The following is a 24,309-nucleotide window of genomic DNA, read 5'->3' as shown; positions in this document are numbered from 1 at the left end:
TACTTGAGATTCTTTTAAACTCACTTCCTACACATTTTTAGTCAGGTTATTTTTAGATTTTTCAGCATGAAGCTTAAAATCCTGCCCTGAATCTCTATGAACAATAATAACACCTCACAGTGTTCAGAGAACCTTTCCTTCTATCATCTTATTTGATGGCCACAGTACCTCCGTGAAATGAGCAGGGCTGATGTCATTTACCATTTCATAGATGAGGGCGTTGAGGACCATAAGAGCAAAGTGGTGTTCTGTAACCCACACAGACAATGAACGACAGAGTTGTGATTGGACCTCACAACTCCTGATTCTTTCTTTGACTTTCTTTCTACCACACACATAGCGCCTCACGTGGCTCCTCACGTGACACCCACTGATGTCACTTCCCTGAAAGGGGCATTTTGTTTTTGTCTCACCCCAAAGTTGACACTTTGGAAAAGCCCACTTCTTTTAGATCTTTTACAAATTCATTAATTTCTTTAACTTGAATAAACCTGAACAAGGAATGGACTCTTTTATAAGGAAAATCATTTTTCATTGGTCTCCCAATATTGATGTTATTTAAAATATGCACAAAATAAAATTTGGTAGCAACTCCTAATGCTTATAGTTCCTATACAGCTGTAAAACTAAAACAAGTTTACAAGTTAAATATAAACAACATCACAAAAACAATAATATCCAAAGAAAAAACATTGACTAAAAGACCCTGCGAATATGCTATAGACGACCAGGGTGTAGTGTCTTCAGGGTTCAGCCTGCCTGTCCATTTTAACATGCTCCATGCCATGACTCAGTTCTTCATCACTCATCCCCATCTGAACTAGTGGGAAAATTCATTTGCCTTCTGGTTATCTATTGCTGCACAATAAACTATCCCAAAGGTTAGTGCTTTAAAACAATATTTTATTTGGCTCAAGATTCTGTGGGTCAGAAATTCAGAAGCGACGGGGCTGAGTGGTGTGTCTCCAGGAAGTGGCAGTTGGAGTGGCTGGGCTGAAAGAGCCACTTCCAAAGTGGCTTCTTCACTCACGTGTCTGGTATCTTGGTCCTCTTTGGCTTCTCTCTCTCCTCATGGCACGTCAGCCTCTCCACCTGGCTTGGCCTTCTGATGGCATGGTGTTCTCAGGGTTGTCACACTTCCTACATGGCAGTTGGGTTCCAAGAGGCAGGGGTGGAAGCTACCAGGTCAGGGAAGGGCTATGCCCAGAATTGGCACACATCACTCCTACCACATTGTACTGGACAAAAAGTCGCAGAGCCTGCTCAGATTCAAGGGGGTGGAGAAATAGACTCTACCAATTGACAGAGGAGAGGACAGGTCACATTGCAGAAGAGCACATGTGATGGGAGATGTTCTAAGCATCTTAGCACAATACAAGTGCCCCAGTTTGGCACAAATGCCTCATCCTTTCTCATTAGCCAGAGACTGCATGGTAGTAATTGCTGCTAGTATAATTACAAACACGAGTGCTGAGCTTATGGGAAAGACTGAGTCCCAAGGAATCACCCACAAGAATAAAACATGCTTTTATTCATATTTTTATTATTGTTTTGAATAAAAAATACACTATGCAAGGGATGTCTACTATTGCCCATATGCAGTTTGTCTCTCCTTCCTGAGCACATGGGAGCACTACACTTCTCAGCTTCTTCACACTTAGACATGCATTGTGTCTCTTTCTGGCCAAAGAGGAGAAGGGATATGTGTCATTTCCAAGATAAGGCGTTTAAGAGAGGGTTGAACTCGTCGTGCTTCCTCCTCCCCTTTCTCTTCCAGTGTCCTGGAAGCCATATGTTACAATGCGCCATCTCAAGATGGTAGAATCTTCAACAGCATCCGTTACTGAAAGATTATGTTAATCAGAGCCCCCACCAACCCGTGCTGGGCATGTAGCACGAGTGAACAGTAGACATTTTTCTATATTAAACCATTAGGACTCAGGGGTTAATTTGTTACTGCAATATAATCTAGTTGATCTTAACTAATATTTTTATTACTCACAACATTTTGGTGGGAAATGCAAGGACCCCAACATAATATAGTTTGAGGAACACTGTTTTAATTCATACTAAAATTTTTCATGGAGTAGAGGCAGACAAGGAAAATAAGTAGAAAATTAAGTGGAAGAAAGTGCAAAAGAAGTGACACCATCACCTTTTCTGCTCTGGCAAAAGTTATAATGTATTTGTGAAACTAATATGTACTTTCAAAGATGAAGTCATCCTTCTAGCTTTGAAGTCTTAACGCATTTATTTGCAGACATTTGCACTTTCATTGTGATTCCATGATAGAGATTAAAAATTAAGGCAATTTATTTCTAGAATTTGGACTTTCATTGTTATTTAATGATAGAGATGGTAAAATAGAGGCAATTAGTGAAGGTTAAGTGACTTGCTCATGTCACATGGATAAGTGGTAGAGAAATTTTTTTGAGTGCTCTGATACAAGTCAAATGACAGGTTATATTTTAGCCATGGACAATATGATCCTTAGCTGAATTAGTCTATTTCTGAGATGTCTTGACTTGCTCATTTAAAAGGAATCACTTCATTAAGTTTTAGAAAAATTTAATTTGGTCCACACTTGAGTGCCACCTGGTCCTCTCATGATTAGCATTGATGATTACTCATTGATTTTGGTTCTTTGATGAAAATTTTTCATGATTAAGCATCAACCAGTTGCAGATGTGTGGACAAATTATCAACTGAATTCAAATTACCTCAAAATCCCAGATTGAAAACTAGTTGGTCTGGTGATTTTGGTCATGTGAATGGCTGAATTAGATATCTCCATGGCAAACAGACTGATTGCTCAGAGAGCAGTGTACACAAACAAATCAGCTAGATTCAGAGTGATGCAGTTAAGCCATATAAACCCAGTCTCTTCAAATAGCCTCCCTGGTGAGACACTGTTTTCATTTAACCTGAATGATGTTTTGGGGATTTCGGGTGCTTTATAATTTCCTTTCAATATGGGGTCAGTGTAAGATACTTCTTAGAGTCTATATTAATAGATTTCTATCATCCTGGATAAAGGGTTCTGAGCTTTGCCATTTTTCTGTCGTATTGAACCTTTTTATTAAGAACAGGATGAGGTTATTAATGCTGATCAAAATCATAGATGACAGGAAGCTGGGAAGGAGACCTAATCAGGATCCAATAAAATCTTGACAGGTCACAATGAACTCTAACAGGATGAAAAATTCAAATATTAAGCCTAAGTCCTTGCTTTAGGATCATTACCCCATCCTCCAAGGATAGATTGATTTGTAGCATATTTAAGAATAACTTAGAAGTTTTGGCTAGTTATAAGGTCAGTATTAGTCAATAATAAGATATATGACTTCTAAAAAGGGCCAAAGTGATCCTATGGTGTGTTAATAGAAGAATGGTTCTCAAAATATGGGAAGTGAAGTCCATCGCTACTCTGACGTCATCAGACTGTAGCTGGATTGGGTGTTTAGTTCTCAGACATGGTCAGAGAACACTTAAAATGCAATGTTCAATTAAAACATCTGAAAGAACCAGGAATGTTTACTCTGAAGAAGGTCCAAGAGGCATGTTAACTATCTTCAAATGATTGAAGGGTTCTCACATGGAGGATGAAATAATTTGGCCCCAGAAAGCAGAACCTGGATTGTGGACCAACATTTAAGGAGGTAGATTTGGAATTGTCTGAAGGAAGAACTTTTACGAGGACTACCTTGGTAAACAGTGAAGTCAGGGGCTAGTGGTAGAGGTCTCTTGCCAGATGCTGGGTCATCCTGTCTTGGGAAGTTGTAGTGCTGGGACTGCAAAATGGCGTCCATGGACAAATTGGTTCTGTTGACATAGTTTCTTTAGTTTCTAGAGTGTTAAGAATTTTTGGCTTAGTCACTAATATTTTTTAAAAGTACAACGATCTTGCACAAAGGTTGATATTTTCTGATTTTCTTGAAAAATTGGGAAATCTGTCAACCATGGGCCTTCATTTCTGTGAGGCAACAATTAGCTGAGGAAAAGAATCTGCTTCCTCCTTTTGACAGGGTGTGTACTCTCTGGTTCTCCATGGTTCCCACCACTCCCAGCTGTGTTCCCCACCTACAGGCAGAAGATAACGTTGTCATTTGTCGTCTTGCTTGAGTTACCGCTTTGCTTACACCCAACTGACCTTCCTTTGTACCTTAGTTGGTCGGCCTCTCTGGCGTTCAGTTTGTGATCCTGGTGGGACACATCAATTTACTAATTAAAGAATAGAACTTATTTAGAAATCAGTGGTTTTCAAACTTCTTTTTTTTAGCTGAAATACCTCCACTCCTCCACACCCACCTTGCCAAATGAAATCTTAACAGCAAATCCCAATTTATAAAACATGACAGAGGAGCTATTATCTTTGAAGTGGATGAATAACCTCTACCTCATCATCTAACATTTCCTTTAAGGCAAGAAATGGAATTCTAGGGCTTTGATGCATTGGTTTGAACAACCCAGGATTTGAAATTCTCTTCTAAAAGATGAGGATACTAACATAAATTGTTGTTCTTCCAAACACTTCTGAGTATCGGTTTAAAGAAAAACCCCATTTTTCAGATAAAAATAAAGGTCTGCAAAGAAAGGGTCACAAACTAGTGGAAACATCTGGATTTTAGTTTTGGCTTGATATTAACCAGTTGGAGGGACTTTGGGCTTGCCCCTGGAATCTCAGATATCAAGACCTGAAGGGGCATTTTGGAGACTGACTAGTCTACGTTCCTCATTGTATTGATAAGAAAACTGAAGACTGGGAGATAAAACGGTTTGTTCAAGAAAACATTGCTAATTGGTGTCAGAGCTAGTACTAAAACCCAAGAGTGACCTCAAGTTGCATTCTCTCCATCATGCTCCTTTTCTCCCTGGTAGATAATTATTTGAGTCTCTTTCCACACAATAGGTTGGAATTGCTTTGCTTTCCTTCTGTTCTCTGGGAGGGCTTTCTCCCGTCATTTCTCTGAGGTGTCCTTACAAACTAACATCCATTAAGCAATTCTTTATGTGGGGTGGGCTGCTCTTCCTTTACAAGGGGAATGGAAAATGGAAAATTGTTTTGTCTTACCTGTTTTCTCTCAAGCAATAAGTTCTTTATTGCTAAATGGGACATATTTGCTGTAGAGAAGATGGAAAACACATTTTTGGTACCGATAATGGGAAACCAATTAGATCAACTCCAGCAATTTGGTTGTTATTCAGACATGAATCTCTTTGTCTAACTGCTGTTTACTCATTTCTAGACCTGGCTTCACTCGTATCCTTTCCTCAACCCACAAAGCTTTGAAACTACTGGAAATGGTAGGAATTCAATGCCACTCATTTTCAAAATTCCCTTGGCTAGGATTTAAGAGCATGACGCCTGTTTATAGACAGAGATGTGATCACAAACACGTCAATGGGCATCATAAATGGAAATTAGCCAAACCAATTAAAAAATACCTAAAGAGAGTTTTAAAAAGTAGGTTAAAAAAAAAAAACTTTCTGAGGTATATCCAACTCCAAACCTAACCTTTGTCTCACAAAACATTATCTTAGGAAAATTCAGTAGCTAGATAGACATACTACCTATTTTAACTATTTGTTTATGTCATCATTAAGGAACATTGATAGTCTCCTTTAGCTAAGCATTGAATAAAATTCATTTTGGAGCAGTGGTTTAAGGAGCGAGAAACTACTTTCTAGATAGATTTTGAATCTTAACAGGAAATTATTTTAAGCACTCTTTCTGAAATCCTTGAAAATGTGACAAGGATTGAATCAATACAGCTTGGATTTTTATTTTTCTTAGTTGGAGATTAAGGTTATTTCCTTTGGGTTTACAGTAAAACTTGATCTTTCCCATGGCTTTTATAGTTCCTTAAAATTAAAAAGAAGTGCCCAACACAGAGTCTCCTCTCGCCGTGCCAAACAGAGGCTGTTTCCCGGTAACTTCGCCCAGCAGCTCCCAGAACCAGATCTTGGCTCTGAGATAATGCCTAGTTGGGCTTGAGGTCTTAAGAGCTTGATTCTCAACCATTCTGAGTCAAATGTGACTCCCTGCTTTAAAGTACACTGCCAGCTCAGACACAGCAGTGTCCAGTTGAGATAAAATTCATGCCGCCATTTTTATTTCATAAGCTCATGTGTGCACCATGAATTTCAATACTCTTTGAGAAAAAATAGAGTAGAGGGAAAAACTTGAAGAAACATGTTTTTTTTATATTTCTAAGTGGTTCTAGTAAGAAATAATTATAGGGACAGCCAAGTTACTCTGGTAAAATGTGAACGAGGAGGCCCCATTGACTAGATTAGGATTTGCTTGGCCTCTGATCCTCTTCCTACATTGTCACTTTTCTGTCTCCTTTGCTGCTCCCCAGTCATCTTCTAGACTTCTAAATTTTAGAGTACCCTATGGCTCAGTCCCGCACAGCTTGTCATCTCTGTTTACACTCATTTCTTAGATAATCTCAACTAGTCTCATGGCATTGAATGCTATCAATATGTGGGTGACTCCCAATTTATGTCTCCAACTCTGACCTCTATCCTAGATTTTTAAATCCACTTACGTATTTTACCTCTCCACTTGGATACTCAATGCAAATCTCAAATGTTAACAGCTTAAAACTAACCTCTTGATTTCTTACCCACTCCCCATCAACCTGCTTCTCCCCTCATTTTGCCCATTTACATATACGTTATCTCCACACTGTAGTAACTCAGGCCAACAACTTTAGAGTCACTTTTGCCTCCTCTCTTCCTCTTTCATCCCTTATCTAATTCATAAGCAAATGAATCAGCAAATTTGAAGACTCTACCTTCAAAATATATCCCCAAATCTGACTTGTTTCTCACTTCCTCCACTAACTTCTGGCCTAAGCCACCAACCTTTCTCTTCTGGAATGTTTTAATCACCTTGCACTGATCTCCCTGGTTTCCATCTGTGCCCCCCATGCCCACTGCATAGTCTATTATTCACCCCAAGGCAGAGGAATCCTCTCTCATTCAGAGTCAATCCAAAGTCCATACCCTGACCTACAATGTCTTCCGTGGCCTTGCTCCCTTGCTCCTCTCTGACCTCATTTCTTTCCCTCTTCTCCTTGGCTCACATCTTCCCAGACTTGCTGGCATTCTTGCTGTTCCTAGAATACATCAAGCGTGCCCTGGACGCCATGCCTTTACTCTTGCTGGTAATGCTCTTTCTCCATTTAGCCACATGGATAATTTCCTTACCTCCTTCAAGTCTATATTTAAATGTCACCTTACCAGAGTAGCCAACCCTGGATGCTTTTTATAAAAGGAAAACACCCCTCCCCTTTCACTCCCTCTTCCTCACTCTTCATTCTATGCATCCTCATAATACTTTCACCATCAGTCACGTAATTGCTGTATTCATCTGGTTTTCATCTCTCTCCTTCAGCCTCACTAGTATAGAAGCTTCATGGGAGGAAGACTTTGTCTGCTTTGTTCCCTGTTGTGTCCCAGGACCTAGAACAGTGCTCAGCATGTAGTTGAGCTCAGTAAATCCTTGTTGAGTGAATAAATGGTTTGCTAGCAAGCAACTAGATAATGCAGTTATATTGGGAGTTTAATAAGCATATACAAAACGCTAATTTTTAGAAGATTTAATGGAGGCATTTTAGATATTTAAAGACATTTCATTTTGCATCTTGGGAAAGGTTGGGGAAGAAACCAGGTGAGGCAGATCAGAAGAAATTTGCCCTACAAACATCTAAGATTTTGCCAGGAAGTCCTAAAAGTTTGTCAGCTCACCATGTGAGAGTCTTCACCTTGTGAGTTGTAAAGATGACACAGAACCACTTTCTTCTCTCTATGTTGCTTTTCTCTGCACTAGAGCTTGTTAGAATTCTCCAAGAGTAAGTTAAAACTCCCCAGAGATCTCTGGGCTTGCTGGAATGGTGTCTCCCAGAGTGTTCCTCCTTTTCTTTTAGTGAGTATGGCAGCATGAACAGTAGTAATCATTTAAAATGTGCTCATAACATCTAGAAAAAACCAGGCTTACTCATTATCAGATTTCCCTGTGCCTTTCTGAGTCTACAGTAGATAATTCTCCCCTGTTTCCACAAATAGTTAATTATAGCACTAGCAGCAGCTTTTGGAGGCAGGAAGCCAGGCACATCTGCAAAGCCCAGAGGAGGTGCTGAAAGTCGCTCCCTGCTGCGTAATAACACCAGCAGGTTAGGACAGATGAGTTTCCCCACAGGTTGGGGTATTACTGAAGACACCTCTCCCCTGCTTCCGCCCTCAACACATTTCTCCTTCTCTTGAGGCTGTCAAGTCACTCTCAAAACATATACCCCACAGAGGGTTTGCACCTGAGGAGCCCACCGCTTAATGAGGTGTCTAGAAAATGAATTTGGTCACCAGCTGGCAAACTGTCAGAATTTGTTCCACATGGGTCTGTTGGCTTCACCATTTGGACTTAAAGTGTGGTCAAGGGTGTGTGCCTACAGATTTGTTTTTCCCTCTGAGCCAAATGCAGTCCCTGGAGGAAGGCAGTGAGGGGAAGCTGGGCTGCCTAGAGCAAGCTGCTGACCCTAGAAGGCATGCCGTCCCTTCCAGAAAGGTCAAGGCTCAGGGCAGGATTTTGACCCCTATGGTCTCCAGCCCCTGGTATTACTTTCATGGTTATGTTACATCACACAGTAAAACGGACTTTGCAGATGTAATTCAGGTTACTAATCTGCTGACCTTAAGAGAGGCAGATGGGGGCCGGCCTGGTGGTGCAGTGGTTAAGTGCGCGTGCTCTGCTTCGGCAGGCGGCCCGGGGTTCGCAGGCCTGGATCCTGGGAGTGCACCAACGCACCGCTTGTCAAGCCATGCTGTGGTGGCGTCCCATATAAAGTAGAGGAAGATGGAACGGACGTTAGCCCAGTGCCAGTCTTCCTCAGCAAAAAGAGGAGGATTGGCATCGATTGTTAGCTCAGGGCTGATCTTCCTCACCCAAAAAAAAAAAAAATAAATAAACAACGAAAGAGAGGGAGATTATGCTGGGCTGAGTGGGCCCAAGGATGTCACATGAGCTCTTAAGCAGAAGAGAAGGCAGAGGGATGTGAGGCACAGGAAGGATTGATGTGTGTTGCTGGCTTGACAATGGACGGAGCCCCATGAGAGAACACTGGTCTCAATCACGTGCATGGCTAAAATTCTTAGAAACGTCTTTTATATATGCAACTCCCCATCTCAGAGTTTGTTTCCAGGAACTCCAGGCTAAGACACCATCTTTGTTTACTTTTTTGTAGAGGAATCATACTGTAGGGCTCGAGTTCTGAAGCGGGTAAAGTGGAAATTATGCATAGCCAAAATTAACTTCAAAAATTTTTTAGGAAAGTTAGAAATCGATACATTTTCTCTCAATACATCAAGTGTGGAATTTTCCTTCCACGGGGAATCTGGTCCTGTTGCATTGTTCACACAGCAGATGAAGAAGTTGGCTTGTTCTTAGGAAATACTTTGTATCAAAAGCATCATCTTTCAATGCTGGAGTCTCTTACCCAGAAAGGTGAAATGCTCCCACCATGAAAGCCACGAGGGAAATGAGGAGACTGCCTACTCAGCTGACTCTAGTTGTCCGCAACCACTCAGGGCATAAGCTAGGTGAGCAGAAGTGCCTTGTTAGTATTTCCCCCTCCTTTTTTACTTATCTGTTTCTAGCTGAGTTCATTGAATTCACGTAAGTGACATAAACTAATGATGTCACTTCATTTTTTTCACTGTTATTTTTGATTTAGGGAATCCAATGATTAATTAGTGAGAAAAATTTTTTAAAGAATCACAAATTCATAAGCACTATGCATCCTCTTTTAGCTTTTTCTTTAAACCAGATCTGGTATTGCGAGGAGTCACAAGTTGTATTATTTCCTCCCCATCAGTTATGCTGTGTGACCCCAGAGAAGTCGCTTACCCTCTCTGGGTCTATTCTGTCTCAGTGGTAAATATTTTAAAGCTTCAATGCAAAGGGCTGAATCAATATTTCCTTTGAACTCTTCCTGCTCTATAATTCTCTTTGTGCAGAGGAGCAGGGAAAATTAATTTATGCACAGTGACAGAGCAGCACTGTGAAGTGGTGAAGGCCCCTTACAAACCACAGGCCTTTTGGTAAGTCACGAGCCTCTCTAAGCTCCTGTTTCCTCACCTGTAAACCAGAAATATGATAGTACTGAATTCACAGGAGACATTTGAGGTTTAATAGATGATGATGCTAAACCCTCAGCACAGCACTCGATGGTAGGACTGTAGCAGTAGCTGTTGTTGTCACCACCACATTCTCTCAGTCCTCCTCCCAGTTCACTTGCTACTGCTGACAGCTTCTCGAGTCAAGCATCTCCGTCTCTGCCTCTCTGTTTGAGGGCTTCCTCCAGCATCCTGAGGCTTGCTCAGCCTGTGCACAGGGCAGCTCAGAAGTACAGGGATTTAATATTCCGGCTCAGCTCAAAAATGAGAGACAGAGCCAGTGGATTAATGATCCAGCAACCTGGTTCCCCGTGGGGCGACTCCGAAGCACATTCTACAAACACCAGCAGAGAGGCCCCAGTGGGGCTGATGCCTACAACGGGCGCCTACTAAAACCCCACCCTTTCTTTGCTTTCCTCGTCTCTCTTTCACATTTTACTCTTTTTCTTGTGCTCTTAGGATCAACCACCCAAAGAAATGACCCTCTTCCAAGTCTTTGTCTCAGGGTTTGCTTTGTGTAGGAACCCAAACGAAAACAGCAGCATTCAACACACATTTACTCTTCTTACAACCGTTATCAAATTCAAGCAAGAGAAAGCCTTAGAGCAATCATCTCTGGTCTCTTCTGACTTGGTGGTCTGGTTCCTGCAGAAATGTCATGAGCGCTCTCGGTGAGGGGCTGTGTCTTTGCTTTCTCCTCACTAGAGTGTGGAGGGCCCCTAGCTGGCTGGCCCAGCAGGGAGGGGTATGAGCCCAATGCCTCCCTAATGGCTTTCACTGCCCGTGGATTCATCTACATTTGTAATTCACTTTTTGTAAAGCAGCTTTCCTCTTGGAGCCTGAGACACGCAGCACATGTAAAAGAGTGTGCTTGCTGCTTATGGATTCTTGAGGAGGGGAAATAAGGTGGAGAGGGGCAGAGTGGGAAAACCAGAGGAAAGGAGAAAGAAATGATATCTGCTTAACACTGCTATGCACTCCTTTTGGAGTTATTCGCCCCTTCACAGTGGGCAATATGGTTCCTTTTTTTATGCTAGAAAATCGAGTTATTTACAGAATAGGAAAGGTCCAGGTTATTGAAGGGGTCCCATGGCCCAGGTGATATTGAGACAATTGTTGGGAGGTAGGTGGGTGGTGCAGTGTCGGGTGTGGGGCTGGGTCTCACCTTCATTCTACCAATCAAATTTTTTTTTATTTTAAAATTTTTCCTGTGCCTCTGTCTCTCCTCTATCTTCTCCTTCACTCTCAAGCTTCAATATCAGTTTACTTCATTTCTCTGTTTGGAGTAGACACGTCGGAGGCACCCATGAACGCTCATTAGCCGAAGGAAGAGTCTCGCTTAGGAATTCCAGCTAATCTGTACCATGAACGTCCCAAGAGTTAAAGGAATTTCATTCTATTTTCAAACCCCACAATGACCAGCTCTATACTTGCCCAGCTTTATTCCTGGACAACTGAGCTATTATGATTATGCATCATGGACAGTTCTTTCCCTGTGAGAATCCCAATTCCAAATAGATTATTCCCTTGTCTGACCAGGAGACCTAAATTCAGGTTGGAAAATTTAGGTCACCATTACTGGGGACATGAGTTGCTTTTTGGGCTTTCAGAAATTTATGTGTGACTCAAGCACACCTCAACCTCTTTGCTTGAGGATAGAATGGATAGAATGACACCTGTTGGTCCAACTCATGCTACAAGGAAATGAGAAGGTGAAGAAAAGGCCGCCATGAATGGCTTCTGGAATACAAGTTCTACAGAAATACAAATACTATTGTATTTGCTATAATATTTATAACAAACTTACCATGGCTATTTTTTTTTCTGAGTAAAACACAATTAAATCTATCTGCTTCCTTATATTCCCTCAGGGAGACATTTGAAAGATTTATTGGAGAATTCCTATACATTTCTTAGAGCAATATCTCCAAACCTCAAACCTCACCATTTTAGAGTTATCAAGTATGAAGATAAAAAACAACCTATTCTTTGGGTATAAATTCTTTTAAAAGGCACTAAAACTATCTAATTTCTATTTTTACCCAGCCCCCAGGCCTAGAGGCTCTCCTATGTTCCCTGTGCTGCTAAGGAGAGGACACGCCAATTCCATTAATTATCCACCAGAAAAAAAGTGGAGGAAGAGATTTTTCTCCATGACCTTTTCTATTTGAAAGTAGATTTTCCAAAAGATAATAATGCTTTTTCTCCTCTTCCCCAACTTTTAATCTAAGTAATCAAATAGTTACCTAATATAATAAAAGGGAAGGCATAATACATGTGAGTGGCCTGTCATTATCATAAAAATTTACTATGACTGATGCTGGGTATTTGAAAATGATTGGACGCTAAAGAGCTTAGCAACTGTGACAAGATTTTATGTAATTTGTGGAGGAAGAGGGTAAATGAATTTCTTTGTTTGCTTTGAACTGCTGAAGTTCCAGTATTCTTCTCAGAAAGCTGTGTGTGCATTGTGAATAAATTGCTATATTATTGCTGTCATAGTCTCATCTTCAGATCATACTTTCCATGTTATCTGTGCTTAATCTTTCTGATCTGAGTCTATGTACAGATATACAAGGCGTTCACCAATCACAGCTAAATTATCCTCTCTCAGATAGACCTAAAAGCATTATTTTGTCATGTCCAAAAAGGACCCAAAGCAATTATAAGCCATTCCCAGCTTTTATCAACCACCTGAGTTTCAACCATGATAATAAATCCAATTTTAAAAACAATATCAGTTCTTGTGTTGTTAAGTCCCATGGACAAAGAAAGCCTGGTTCACTCATTATTCGGATTTTTACAAACAAATCACACTAGTCACATTCAGTTAAGGAGTAGACAAAATTCTCTTTTGTTCTGTTCATGTTGTTCTGTGAGATTTTTGAAGGACTATGCAGTTAAACTAACTTTTGAGGGTTTTTAGAGTACCTTAAACATTCCACAAATATGCTCAGAATAGACCCTTAAAGAACGAAAATAGATCATTACTGGATTGTGTGGCTGCCATCTATGGTCATTAGACATGTGTATGCACTTGGATGAGGAAGAAGCTAGAAAGATACGGCTCCCATCTACAGAACACAAAGGAAATATCATCCCTTCTTTGAGACTGGGAATGGAGAAAAATCTTCAGTGGACTGATAGAAATTTCCGACTTATAACTGAAACGGGTTTAAAAATGACTTCAAGGGATAATTGTATGGTCTAGTAAAATTGATTAGAAAAGGAAATAAATGTTTGTAATTCTTGAATCAAATATACCTTCTTTCAACAAACTAAGTTCAGGTTATTTTTTTGTTGAATTATTCAGCTTCCATTTGACTAGTGTGTGTTGCTCAATGAACGATGTGATTCTTTCTGTTTTTTTTTTCTCTTTTCTTTTTTTTTTTGGTGAGGAAGATCAGCTCTGAGCTAACATCTATTGCCAATCCTCCTCCTTTTTCTTTTTGTCCCCCAAAGCCCCAGTAGATAGTTGTATGTCATAGCTGCACATGCTTCTAGTTGCTGTATGTGGGACGCGGCCTCAGCATGGCCAGAGAAGCGGTGCGTCGGTGCGCGCCCGGGATCCGAACCCGGGCCGCCAGCAGCGGAGCGCGTGCACTTAACCGCTAAGCCACGGGGCGGCCCAGAGTCTTTCTGTTTTTGAATGTATTTCATTTCAACACTCTCTATGTCAGATGTGAAATGTGACTCGACAGGACTGTGAGGCAAATGTCTTGAATAAATCTGTTCTTCAGCAGCTTTTCAAGTACTTGAATTTACGGGGCTTCATGTGTCGACGGTGGACCACACTTAGGTTTGGCTTCAAGATTTGTTGATGCTGCTTTTACCTAAAATTTAACAAATCTCAGAGGTTTTAGACAAGGAATATTTGTTCTTGGCCCTGATGCTGAGAAGGAATTTTTGGTTTTATTATTTCATTCCAGTTTTGGATTTATTTATTACATCTTCAAATTATTTTAGCTGCCCACACTTTCCAAATACATTGTCTTTGCTTCATTTGTTGTACTGTGACTGTGAATACGATCAGGAGCACAGTGTGACTTTGGAAAGTAAAAACTGGGTCTTTGTGGGACTCTCAGTGACAAGACTCAGAAGTAATGAAATAAAGTGTTCTTCTACCACAGTTAAGAATATATCTAAGAAAGGAACTAGACAGAAGGCTGTACTTTTGTTTCCTAATGGATGCATATTTTAGAATAGTGATAAAAAATATAAGATGAGAAGAACAATACTATTTCATGGATTAAAACCCTGAGGAAAAATGATTAATTATCCATTAATTTGACAGGCATTTATTGAGAATTTACTATGTACTCGGAACTGCGATGTGCAAAGATATCCAGAAATAAACGAGACACAATTTTTGCTTTTTAGCATTTAAATGATGCTACTCAACATTCTGTTAATCTTTTTAGCAGAAGGAAATGGAAAGGCAAGAGAACACCTTTAAAACAGTCTGCATCAGAATCTATTTTCTTAGCTATTGCCTGCACATCAGTGAATAAATATAAACATGTTGAAAGTAGCAATTTATTGTCCTGGGCAAAAAGCACATATGGTCCCTTTCTTGTCTTTTTCTTGTTTTCCTTAACATAAAAATTAGTTGTGAAATGATGGACAAACATCCTTGAAATTTCTTTTCTGAAGCCAGAACAAAACCAACCAAAAGCAAACTTGGTCCTTTATCTTTTTTTTTGGCTGAGGAAGATTTGCCCTGAGCTAACATCCATTGCCACAATCTTCCTCTTTTTGCTTGAGGAAGATTCGCCCTGAGCTGACATCTGGGCCAATCTTCCTCTATTTTGTATGTGGGACGCTGCCACAGCATGGCTTAATGAGTGGTGTGTAGGTCCATGCCTGGGAACTGACCTTGGGCTGCCAAAGCAGAGCACGCCAAACTTAACCACTAGGCCAGAGGGCCAGCCCCTGGTCCTCTATCTTTTTCATGATCTCCTTCCTTATTACCCAACCCATCTTATTTTCTTCTCTTTGGAAACATCACTCTACATTTCAAGAATCAGCATTTCAAAGATCATTTCAAGTAAGTGCAAGAATAAGAAAATCTTAGCCTAATGACCCAAGGAGTCTCTCTGAACCAAACAATGGCTTTTTAGTTCACTGTTCCCCAGTTTTCTTTCTCAGCCCAAGCCTTTTAAGCATCCCTTTCTTCTGCCCCAGTTTATTTTATGTATTTCTCTCTAAGTGATCTTGAGGCAACATCTTTAATCATAGAAGAGGAGAACTCAATGGGACTTTTAAGCAAATATATAAATAAAAGGAAAACAATTGTCCATAAAGAGAAATATTATGGGCCAAGGATGAAGTGTAGGGAAAACCAGTGTCATTAGTGCACCAGAGTGGTGTTTGTCTACTGGCGCCCACCCTGGATCCACAGATGAGACAGGCAGGATCCCTGTCCATAGGCTTCTCAAGGGCATCCCCAGACACTGACTTGGTACAGCCGGGGTCAAGACTGTTATGGTGCAGAAACAGAGTTTCTCCCTTTGGTAGTGGTGCCAGCTTCTACAGCACACCCTTTAAGAATCCTTATCTTGGGCTGGCTTGGATCTTACTGTGAAAGCAAAGAGAAAGTGGCTTCTCAGAGCAGAATTTCCACCCCAGGGAATGGAAGATCCCCTGGGTTGAGAACTTAAAGGAAAATAGCCTGTGGCCTGTCAGTTGGTGATCTGCTGAGGAGTCTGTTTCATCTGCATTCCTAATTAAAACCCAAAGTAAACCCAGTCAGATGTTCGCCTGAAGAGCCCCTCAAGGATAGGTCTCCAGATTCCATCAGCTCAAAAGGAGTCTCATATATAAGTCCCTAACTCAAATGTCTGACACTCTTCACTTCCACTTTTCCCCAAGAGTCCTGGAGAAGAGGTTACACAGCCTTCAATGTACAGAAAGCAACTTGCCTGGATTATTAATTTTTTTCTTAGAGAATTGCATAAGAGAAATGAGAGTCTAATTAGATCAGTGTGAGAAAATACAAGGTGAGAAGAGGGGCTGAGACGGTCCCATGGCTGCAACCATGCATGGATACTGAGAAGCCCACTGCCTGTTGTGAGCTGATCACTTGCTAGCCCACTCATTTCCCATGCACAATATGGGGCATGGCAACCTCCTCAGACCATGTAGATTCACCTGTAGAAACCTTCTGTAAAATGACTCATTAAACGGCTTGGTGTCTTCCCATCCATCACAGGCCAAAACACGTTCACAGGCAACCAGAAGTCTTCACACAATAATGCAGAAGACAGCCAGTAAAGGGGTGGTATCCCTGTTTATTCCTCCCCTGCCCCTCCAGCCTATAAAGGGTTTATTTATTATGCACAAGATAGGGGAGTGGGGAGCCCCCAGTGCCACTCTATCAAGGATCCATTTTGCCTACTGTAATACATTGAGTGTCTTTACTTCAAAATTCCCCGTCCACTCCCTTCTACACTCCCTCAGTGGGCTCAGTTGTGGCAACATAGGTTGGAAGGCAGATTTCTAGGAAAACTCACCCTGGGGTCTCTCTCCAGCTGCTGCTTGTGGTGCAGGCTGCGTCTTCTCTTGGCCTTTGCAAGGCCATTGTGATAAAAGTGGTACAGGCCTTCAGTGAAGGGGAGCTGCAGAGAGTCAAACAGACATAAGGCACGGTTAGTTTCTGGAGGTGGCCCCAGGACAGGACACCAAAGCTGGGGCTGCATGCAGGGGCTCCACGGGATGGGATGTATGTGGAAAAGCACTGGCAACTTCCTATCCGACTCGGCCCTCTGTTTCCCTGTCACTGTGCTCCTTCCCTTTTCTCTGCTTTTTCCTATGTAGTGCTCGTTCACCTGCCCTCCCCAAATGTCTTCTATTCTTTCCTCCATTTATTAAGTTTCTTCCCATCTTTCAATCTCCTCTTCTCCATGAAGCCTTCCCTTTATATTCATACCCACACCAAGTTCTCCATTCTCTTCTCTTGAACTAACGTTTACATTCCATGTCTAGTTGCTCCAGAATTGTGTTGTGACCTAGTCCTGTCTCCACAGCTGGATTGTCTGTCCTATATCTTAGACTTTCTCTGTGACCCCTTGGTGCCTCTCATCATGTTGGGCACAGTGCAACCATCTAAATCTAATACACAGCGGTTGGGTGATGGGCCATGTTCCCTACTATCTCCCTATCCTAAGGATCTTTGGAATTCGGTATCTGTCAGAGCTAGTTGGAGAAGTCACAATAATGAGAGTTTGTCTGGGGCTCAGGGCCTATAAGAATCTCTGAGAACCTAAAGAGGACTGTCACTTGTCTTATGATTCAAGAAAACTTGATGGGAAGAGCCTTGACCTGGGAGTCGAGACACTTGAATGTGGCGCATATCTGTTACCATCTAAACTTGGACAAGTCACTTCCCCTCTGGGACTTTTTTCTCTTCTTATGTAGAAAAACAGAAACTCAAAGTTCCCAGATCTCTGTCTTTTCTTCACATCTTCGTATTTACAAAGGTAAGTTGTTTGCAGTTCTTAATCTGATCAATGAATTTAATTGAATCCTTGAAAATTATAAGCAAAATCATGTACATATGTGCATTTCTCTGGAGAGACGAGACATGATTTTCATCAGATTCTTAAAAACCTCCCGGAACCAAATAATCTTTCACTAATCAAAGTATTTCCTATTAAAGCTTTTAGGCATGTGTGTTTACATCCAGGGTTTGGAAGAAAAGGGAAGGGGATGTGAATGCTGGGAAAGTAAGGCTTTACCAATGTAAGTGGAGCCAATTTGAGATTTGTAGGTCAAATATTTGGCCCAAATATAGGCCCAAATATTTCTTAAATAACATTTATTATTATTATTATTAATATAAAAGGAATATATAGAAAATTTGGAAAACAGAGAAAAACAGAAACAGTAAAATAAAAAGTTATCCACATTTTTGGGGGGGCAGTATTGGATTTAGAAGGTTATCTTTTTTTGCTCCCGGCCCACTCACTCCCATGGGAAAACTACCATTTCCTTAATAGTAACATGAATTAATTTTAGATCTTCCTCTTTGCTTTCACACACACACACACACACACACACACACACACATACACACACGAGTATGTATTATTATGCAAAATGATTCTTCACTTACCACTCATATGTTACCACAAACTTCTACTCTCTACCTCCTTCTTTTAAACAGTTGTATATTATTCCATTACATGAGATATATCATGATTTATTTAACCTTTATATATTTTTTTACATTTATAATTTTATTTATTTATTTATTTTTTCCCCCAAAGCCCCAGTAGATAGTTGTATGTCATAGCTGCACATCCTTCTAGCTGCTGTATGTGGGACGTGGCCTCAGCATGGCCGGAGAAGTGGTGCGTCGGTGCGTGCCCGGGATCTGAACCTGGGCTGCCAGCAGTGGAGTGCGCGCACTTAACCGCTAAGCCATGGGGCTGGCTCTATTTTTTTACATTTAAAAATAACGCTGTGTGTTGGGAGGGAGGGAGTTCAGTAATGATGGAATAAGAACCTCCAAATATCCACTCTTATGTAGAAGCAACTAGAGCACTAAAAAAAATGTCAGATAAACTTTTTCAGAACTCTGGAAATTAACAAAAGGCCTGCAGCAACCTGAGAATTTATTCAAGAACAACAGCTGAATTTCAGTAAAAACAGAAAGTTTTGTGGGTGTTAACTTGCCCTATTCCCATCCACTTCTCCTCAGCTCTGCACCTTCTTTAAAAACCAATAGGTCAGTTGAGGACTGACTATATATATCATAGATAAAATTGATTTTAAGATAAAAATTGTTCCTACAGACAAAGAATGATATTTTATGGTGATAAAAGTGTTAATCCATCAAAAAGACAAAGAATTATACATATATATATGCACCTAACAACAAAGCCCCCAAATACATGAAATAAAAACTGACAGAATCAAAGGAGGGAATAGACAATTCAACAATAATAGTTAGAGACTTTAATAGCTCATTTTCAATAATGGATAGAACAAGTAAGCAGACTAAAAAGTAAATTGAAGACTTGAGCAAAACTATAAACCAACTAACAGCTATCTATGGAGTATTTCAGCCAACTGGAGCAGAATACACATTCTTCTCAAGTACACATGGAGCATTCTCCAAGACAGACCATATGTGAGGCCATTACACTAGAAATTAATAAAAGATGAAAAATTGTGAAATTCAGAAATATGTAGAAATAAATAACATACCCCTAAATAATCAATGGGTCAAAGAAGAAATCACAATGAATATTAGAAAATCTTTGAGATGAATGGAAACAAAAACACAGAATTTAAAAACTTATAGGATGGGCCGGCCCCGTGGCTTAGTGGTTAAGTGTGCGTGCTCCGCTGCTGGCGGCCTGGGTTCGGATCCCGGGCGCGCACTGATGCACTGCTTCTCCGGCCATGCTGAGGCCGCGTCCCACATACAGCAACTAGAAGGATGTACAACTATGACATACAACTATCTACTGGGGCTTTGGGGAAGAAAAAAAAAGGCGGAGGATTGGCAATAGATGTTAGCTCAGAGCCGGCCTTCCTCAGCAAAAAGAGGAGGATTAGCATGGATATTAGCTCAGGGCTGATCTCCCTCACAAAAATAAATAAATAAATAAATAAATAAATAAATAAAATAAATAAAACAATTCTGTTCACAAAGTCATCAGATAAATAAAATATTAGAGAATAAATTTGACAAAAGGAGCATAAGACTTGTACACTGAAAAGTACAAAACATCATTGAAAGAAATTAAAGAAGATCTAAATAAAATGGAAAGATATCCCATGATCATGGATTTCTAAGATGGTAATGCTCCTCGTTTTTGCTGATCCTAAAATTCATATGGAAATACAAAGGACCCAGAATAGCCAAAACCATCTTAAAAAAGAAGAACAAAGTTGGAGAACACACACTTTCTAATTTCAAAACTTATTACACAGCTACAGTAATTAAGACAGTCTGGTACGGGCATAAGGAGAAACATAGAGTTCAGTGAAATAAAATTGAGAGTCGGGAAGTTATTTATAATAATTAATTTACTGTTAATTTATTTTGACATGGGTACTGTGAAAATTCAATGGGAAAGATACTCTTTTCAACAAATCATGCTTGGAAAACTGGATATATATATGAAAAGAATGAATTTGGATCCCTTTCTCACACCACATGCCAAATTTAACTCAAAATGATTTATAGTCCTAAATGTAAGAGGCAAAACTATACAAATGTTAGAATAAAACATAGAGGTAAATATTCATAACTTTTAATTAGGCAATGATTTTTTAGATAGGACACCAAAAGGCCAAAAGACAAAAGAAGAAAAATACAAAAATTGAACTTCATTAAAATTAAGAGTGTTAGTACTTTAAGTCAAATCATCAGGAAAATGAAAAGACAACACACAGAATGGGATAAAATACTTTCAAAGCATATCTCTGACAAGGGACTCATACCAGAATATATAAAGAACAATTCAACAATAAAGTCAAATAACCCAATTAAAAAATGGGCAAAAGATATGAATAGCTATTTCTCCAAAGAAGATATGCAAGTGGCCAATAAGCACATGAAAAGATGTTCAACATCATTAGTCATCAGGGAAATACAAATGAAAACCACAATGAGATACCATTTCACATCCACTAGTGAAAACAAAAACAAAAACAAAAAAACCAGCAAGTGTTGGCAAGGAAGTGTGGAAGAATTTGAACACTTGTACATGGCTTATGGGATAGTAAAATGGCATAGCTACTTTGGAAAATTCTTTGGCAGTTACTCAAAATGTTAAACACAGATTTTGTATATGACCCAGCAATTCCAATCATAGGTATATATCCAAGAGAAATGAAAATATACGTCTATACAAAAACTTGTACACAACTGTTCTTAGCATTATTTATGACAGGCAAATCTAGAAACAACCCAAATGTCCATCAACTGATGAACAGATTAAAAAAATGTGGTATGTACATACAATGGAAAATTACTTAGAAATAAAAAGGAATAAAGTATTGATACATAATAGAACACGGATGAACCTTGAAAACTTAATGATAAATGAAAGAAACCAGACAAACAAGGCCACATATCGTATCACTTCCTTTATATGAAATGTCCAGAACAGAAAAATCCAGAAAGTAGATTAGTGGTTGCCAGGGTCGGGAGGAGGCAGAAATGGGGAGTGATTGGTAATGGTACAGAGTTTCTTTTTGGGGTGATGGAAATGTTCTAAAATTAGACTATGGTAATGATTGCACGACTTTTTGGAAATATTAAAAATCACTGAATTGTACATTTTGAAAGGGCAAATTTTACGGTTTGTGAATTATATCTCAATAAAACTGTTATTTAATAAATTCTATGATGAACAGCCTTGTAAATGTCACTATTTGCATAGATGAGAGTTTTTCTGAAGGAATTCAATCACTCAGTTATATATTATGACCATTAGCATTTTGATAAGTAGTCCCAAAAAATCTTCCTATAAAGTTGTATAAGAACAACCAAGAAGTAAGAATAAAAATATCCATTTTCTCCTACTTTCAGCAACGCTGGATTGACATTTATTGATTGATATTTTAATTTTTGCCTATTTAATAGAAAAATATACCATCTTATTTGGATTTCTTTACTTATTTTCCAAGTTTGAGCATCTTTTTGTATGTTTATTGGACATTTTAATTTCTTCTCTTTGAATTGCTTGTTTGTGTCTTTTGTGCATTTTTCTATTGCTTGTCATAAGCCAGGCACTGTGTTGGGTGCTGGAGAGACAAAGTTAAATATGACATGGTCTCAGCCTGAAAATAGCTCACAATCCACCAGGGAAGGCGGATTTGTACACAGCAGCATTGATGGTACTCTGTGAAGGAGTGGCTTAAGAGCATGAGTTCTGGGACAATTTTGCCTTTTTTATGGCCGAGTAGTATTCCATTGTATATATATATATCACATCTTCTTTATCCGTTCATCAGTTGAAGGGCACTTGGGTGGCTTCCACATCTTGGCTATTGTGAATAGTGCTGCAAAGAACATAAGGGTGCATAAATCTCTTTGAATTGTTGATTTCAAATTCTTTGGATAAATACCCAGATGAAGCAGTCTATACAGAAACTGATAAGTAATAATGTACACCTGAAATTACACAATGTTATAAACCATTATGACCTCAATAAAATAACGGAAGAAAAAAAAAGCATGAGTTCTGGAGTCAGACTGGCTTGGTTTAAATTCTGGCTCTTCCACTGAATAGCTGTATGACCTTTGGCAAGTTATTTAACCCTTCTGGGCCTTAGTTTACTCACTTATCAAATGGGAGTGTCCCCTTTTCACGTTGTTGTCATGGGAATTAAGTGAGATAATGCATGGAAAGTGCTTGGAATAATGCCTGGCACATAGTGAGCACTCAATAAGTGTTAGCTACTATTTTTATGGTTAGAGTACAGTGTGCTATTAACAGAATATGGTCAAGGTGCCAGTGGATCCCAAAGGAGAGATTATTTCTGTCAGAGGGATACCTGGGGAATGTTTCATGAAATTTCCAGAGGAAGGGAGGGTATTCAGGCAAAGGGAATATTTTTCATTTTTGTGCAAGTGTACATTTTCCTAGAGTTTCAATTTTGAAGGGTGTGGTTATTTTTAAAACATAGGCACAAGTTGGTTTTTTTTTTTTTTTTTTTTGTGAGGGAGATCTGCCCTGAGCTAACATCCATGCCAATCCTCCTCTTTTTGCTGAGGAAGACTGGCCCTGGGCTAACATCTGTGCCTATCTTCCTCCACTTTATATGAGACGCCGCCACAGCCTGGCCTGACAAGTGGTGCCTCGGTGCGCGCCCGGGATCCGAACCTGGCCCACCAGCAGCGGAGTGCAAGCACCCAACCGCTACGTCAGGGTCCGGCCCAGGCACAAGTTCTTCAACACTCTTCCCATTCAGAGATGAGGTCCATGATCCCAACTCTTGAATCTGGAGAATGTGACTACTTTGATTAAAAGACATATGGAAATGATGCCATGTGACTGCTGAGGCTAGGTGTAAGAGGCCATGTGACTTCTGCTTTGTTCACCAGAACACTTGCTCTTTAGGTCCTGACCTGCCATTTATGAAGTTCAACCACTCCCAGGCTGCCATGCTATGAGGAAGCCCAGGCAACATTGGGAGCCATGTGTGGTTCTTTGGTTGACAATTGTGGCTGGGCCAAGTCTTCAAGACATCCCATTTCAGGTGCTACATATATAAATGAAGAAGCTTTGGATGATTCCAGACTCCAGCCATTCTAGTCATCCTTCAGCTACTGAGTCTTCCCAACTGAGTTCCCACGTGGACCATAGACAAGCCATCCTTACTGTCCCTTGTCTGAATTTCTGATCCCAAGTCCATGAGCATAATTAAATGGTTGTTTTATACCAGTAAGTTTTAGGTAGGCTTGTTACTCAGCAATGGATAATAGGAACAAATAGCTAACTGAAAAACAAGTGTATTCCCTCAGCTTTCAGGACTGTGCATGCTTGAAATTCTATAATAATATTAGTTCTGTCTGTCAATTGACCCAAGCCTGGAGCAGCTCAGATAGGGGGCCCTCAAAGGACCTTTGGCACAGAGGGAGGGGGCCTGGGGCCAGGGCAGCAGATACTGGATGAACTTCAAGGCCACAGCAAACTTGGCTAGGAGTCTAGTGTGCAAATGAAAATCTTTTAGAAGACTGCTTTTGTGATTTAGTTCCTGTCTATCAAAAAGTACATTCTCTGGGGAAAATTAAACATAAATATTTCATGTGCATTTTCCAGGCTCAGTGGTTCTTGAATGTTTTTTCTCCTTAACCCTGCTGATATACTCAGGGTAATGTTAAGATCTGATTAAAAAAAAAAAAAAAAAGGTGGGGGGAGGATGGGGAAGGAAAGAAAACATCAGCGTGCTGACCTTTTGTGCTCTGAAGTCTTCTGCCTCTGACCACCGTCAGGTGGTATACACTTGGAGTTTTACTTCCTATTGTGGAGGGCACAATAAATTTGAGAACTTTTAACACTAGAAGGGAACTTTTGAGTTATCAAGCAACGGTGAGCATTGGAAGGACATTATTCTGGCTTTGTTTTACTGATTTTTAAAAATTAAATTTTAATGGAGGCAAAGGAAAAA

General features: G+C 40.0%; 1 protein-coding gene across 1 annotated transcript in view; it reads right to left on the bottom strand.

Annotated features, from left to right (window-relative positions):
• PCSK2 (proprotein convertase subtilisin/kexin type 2) overlaps positions 1-24,309 on the bottom strand; it is a 243,014-nt gene that overhangs the window by 193,622 nt on the left and 25,083 nt on the right. Inside the window, exon 2 of the mRNA XM_004433731.3 lies at positions 16,689-16,793. Coding sequence (XP_004433788.1) covers positions 16,689-16,793 — 105 coding nt within the window. The remainder of the gene's footprint in view (positions 1-16,688; positions 16,794-24,309) is intronic.

The sequence above is a fragment of the Ceratotherium simum genome, chromosome 21 (genome assembly GCF_057802395.1).
Source record: "Ceratotherium simum simum isolate JZ-2026a chromosome 21, ASM5780239v1, whole genome shotgun sequence".
Lineage (NCBI taxonomy): Eukaryota > Metazoa > Chordata > Mammalia > Perissodactyla > Rhinocerotidae > Ceratotherium > Ceratotherium simum.
This window is presented reverse-complemented; position numbering and strand designations above follow the sequence as displayed.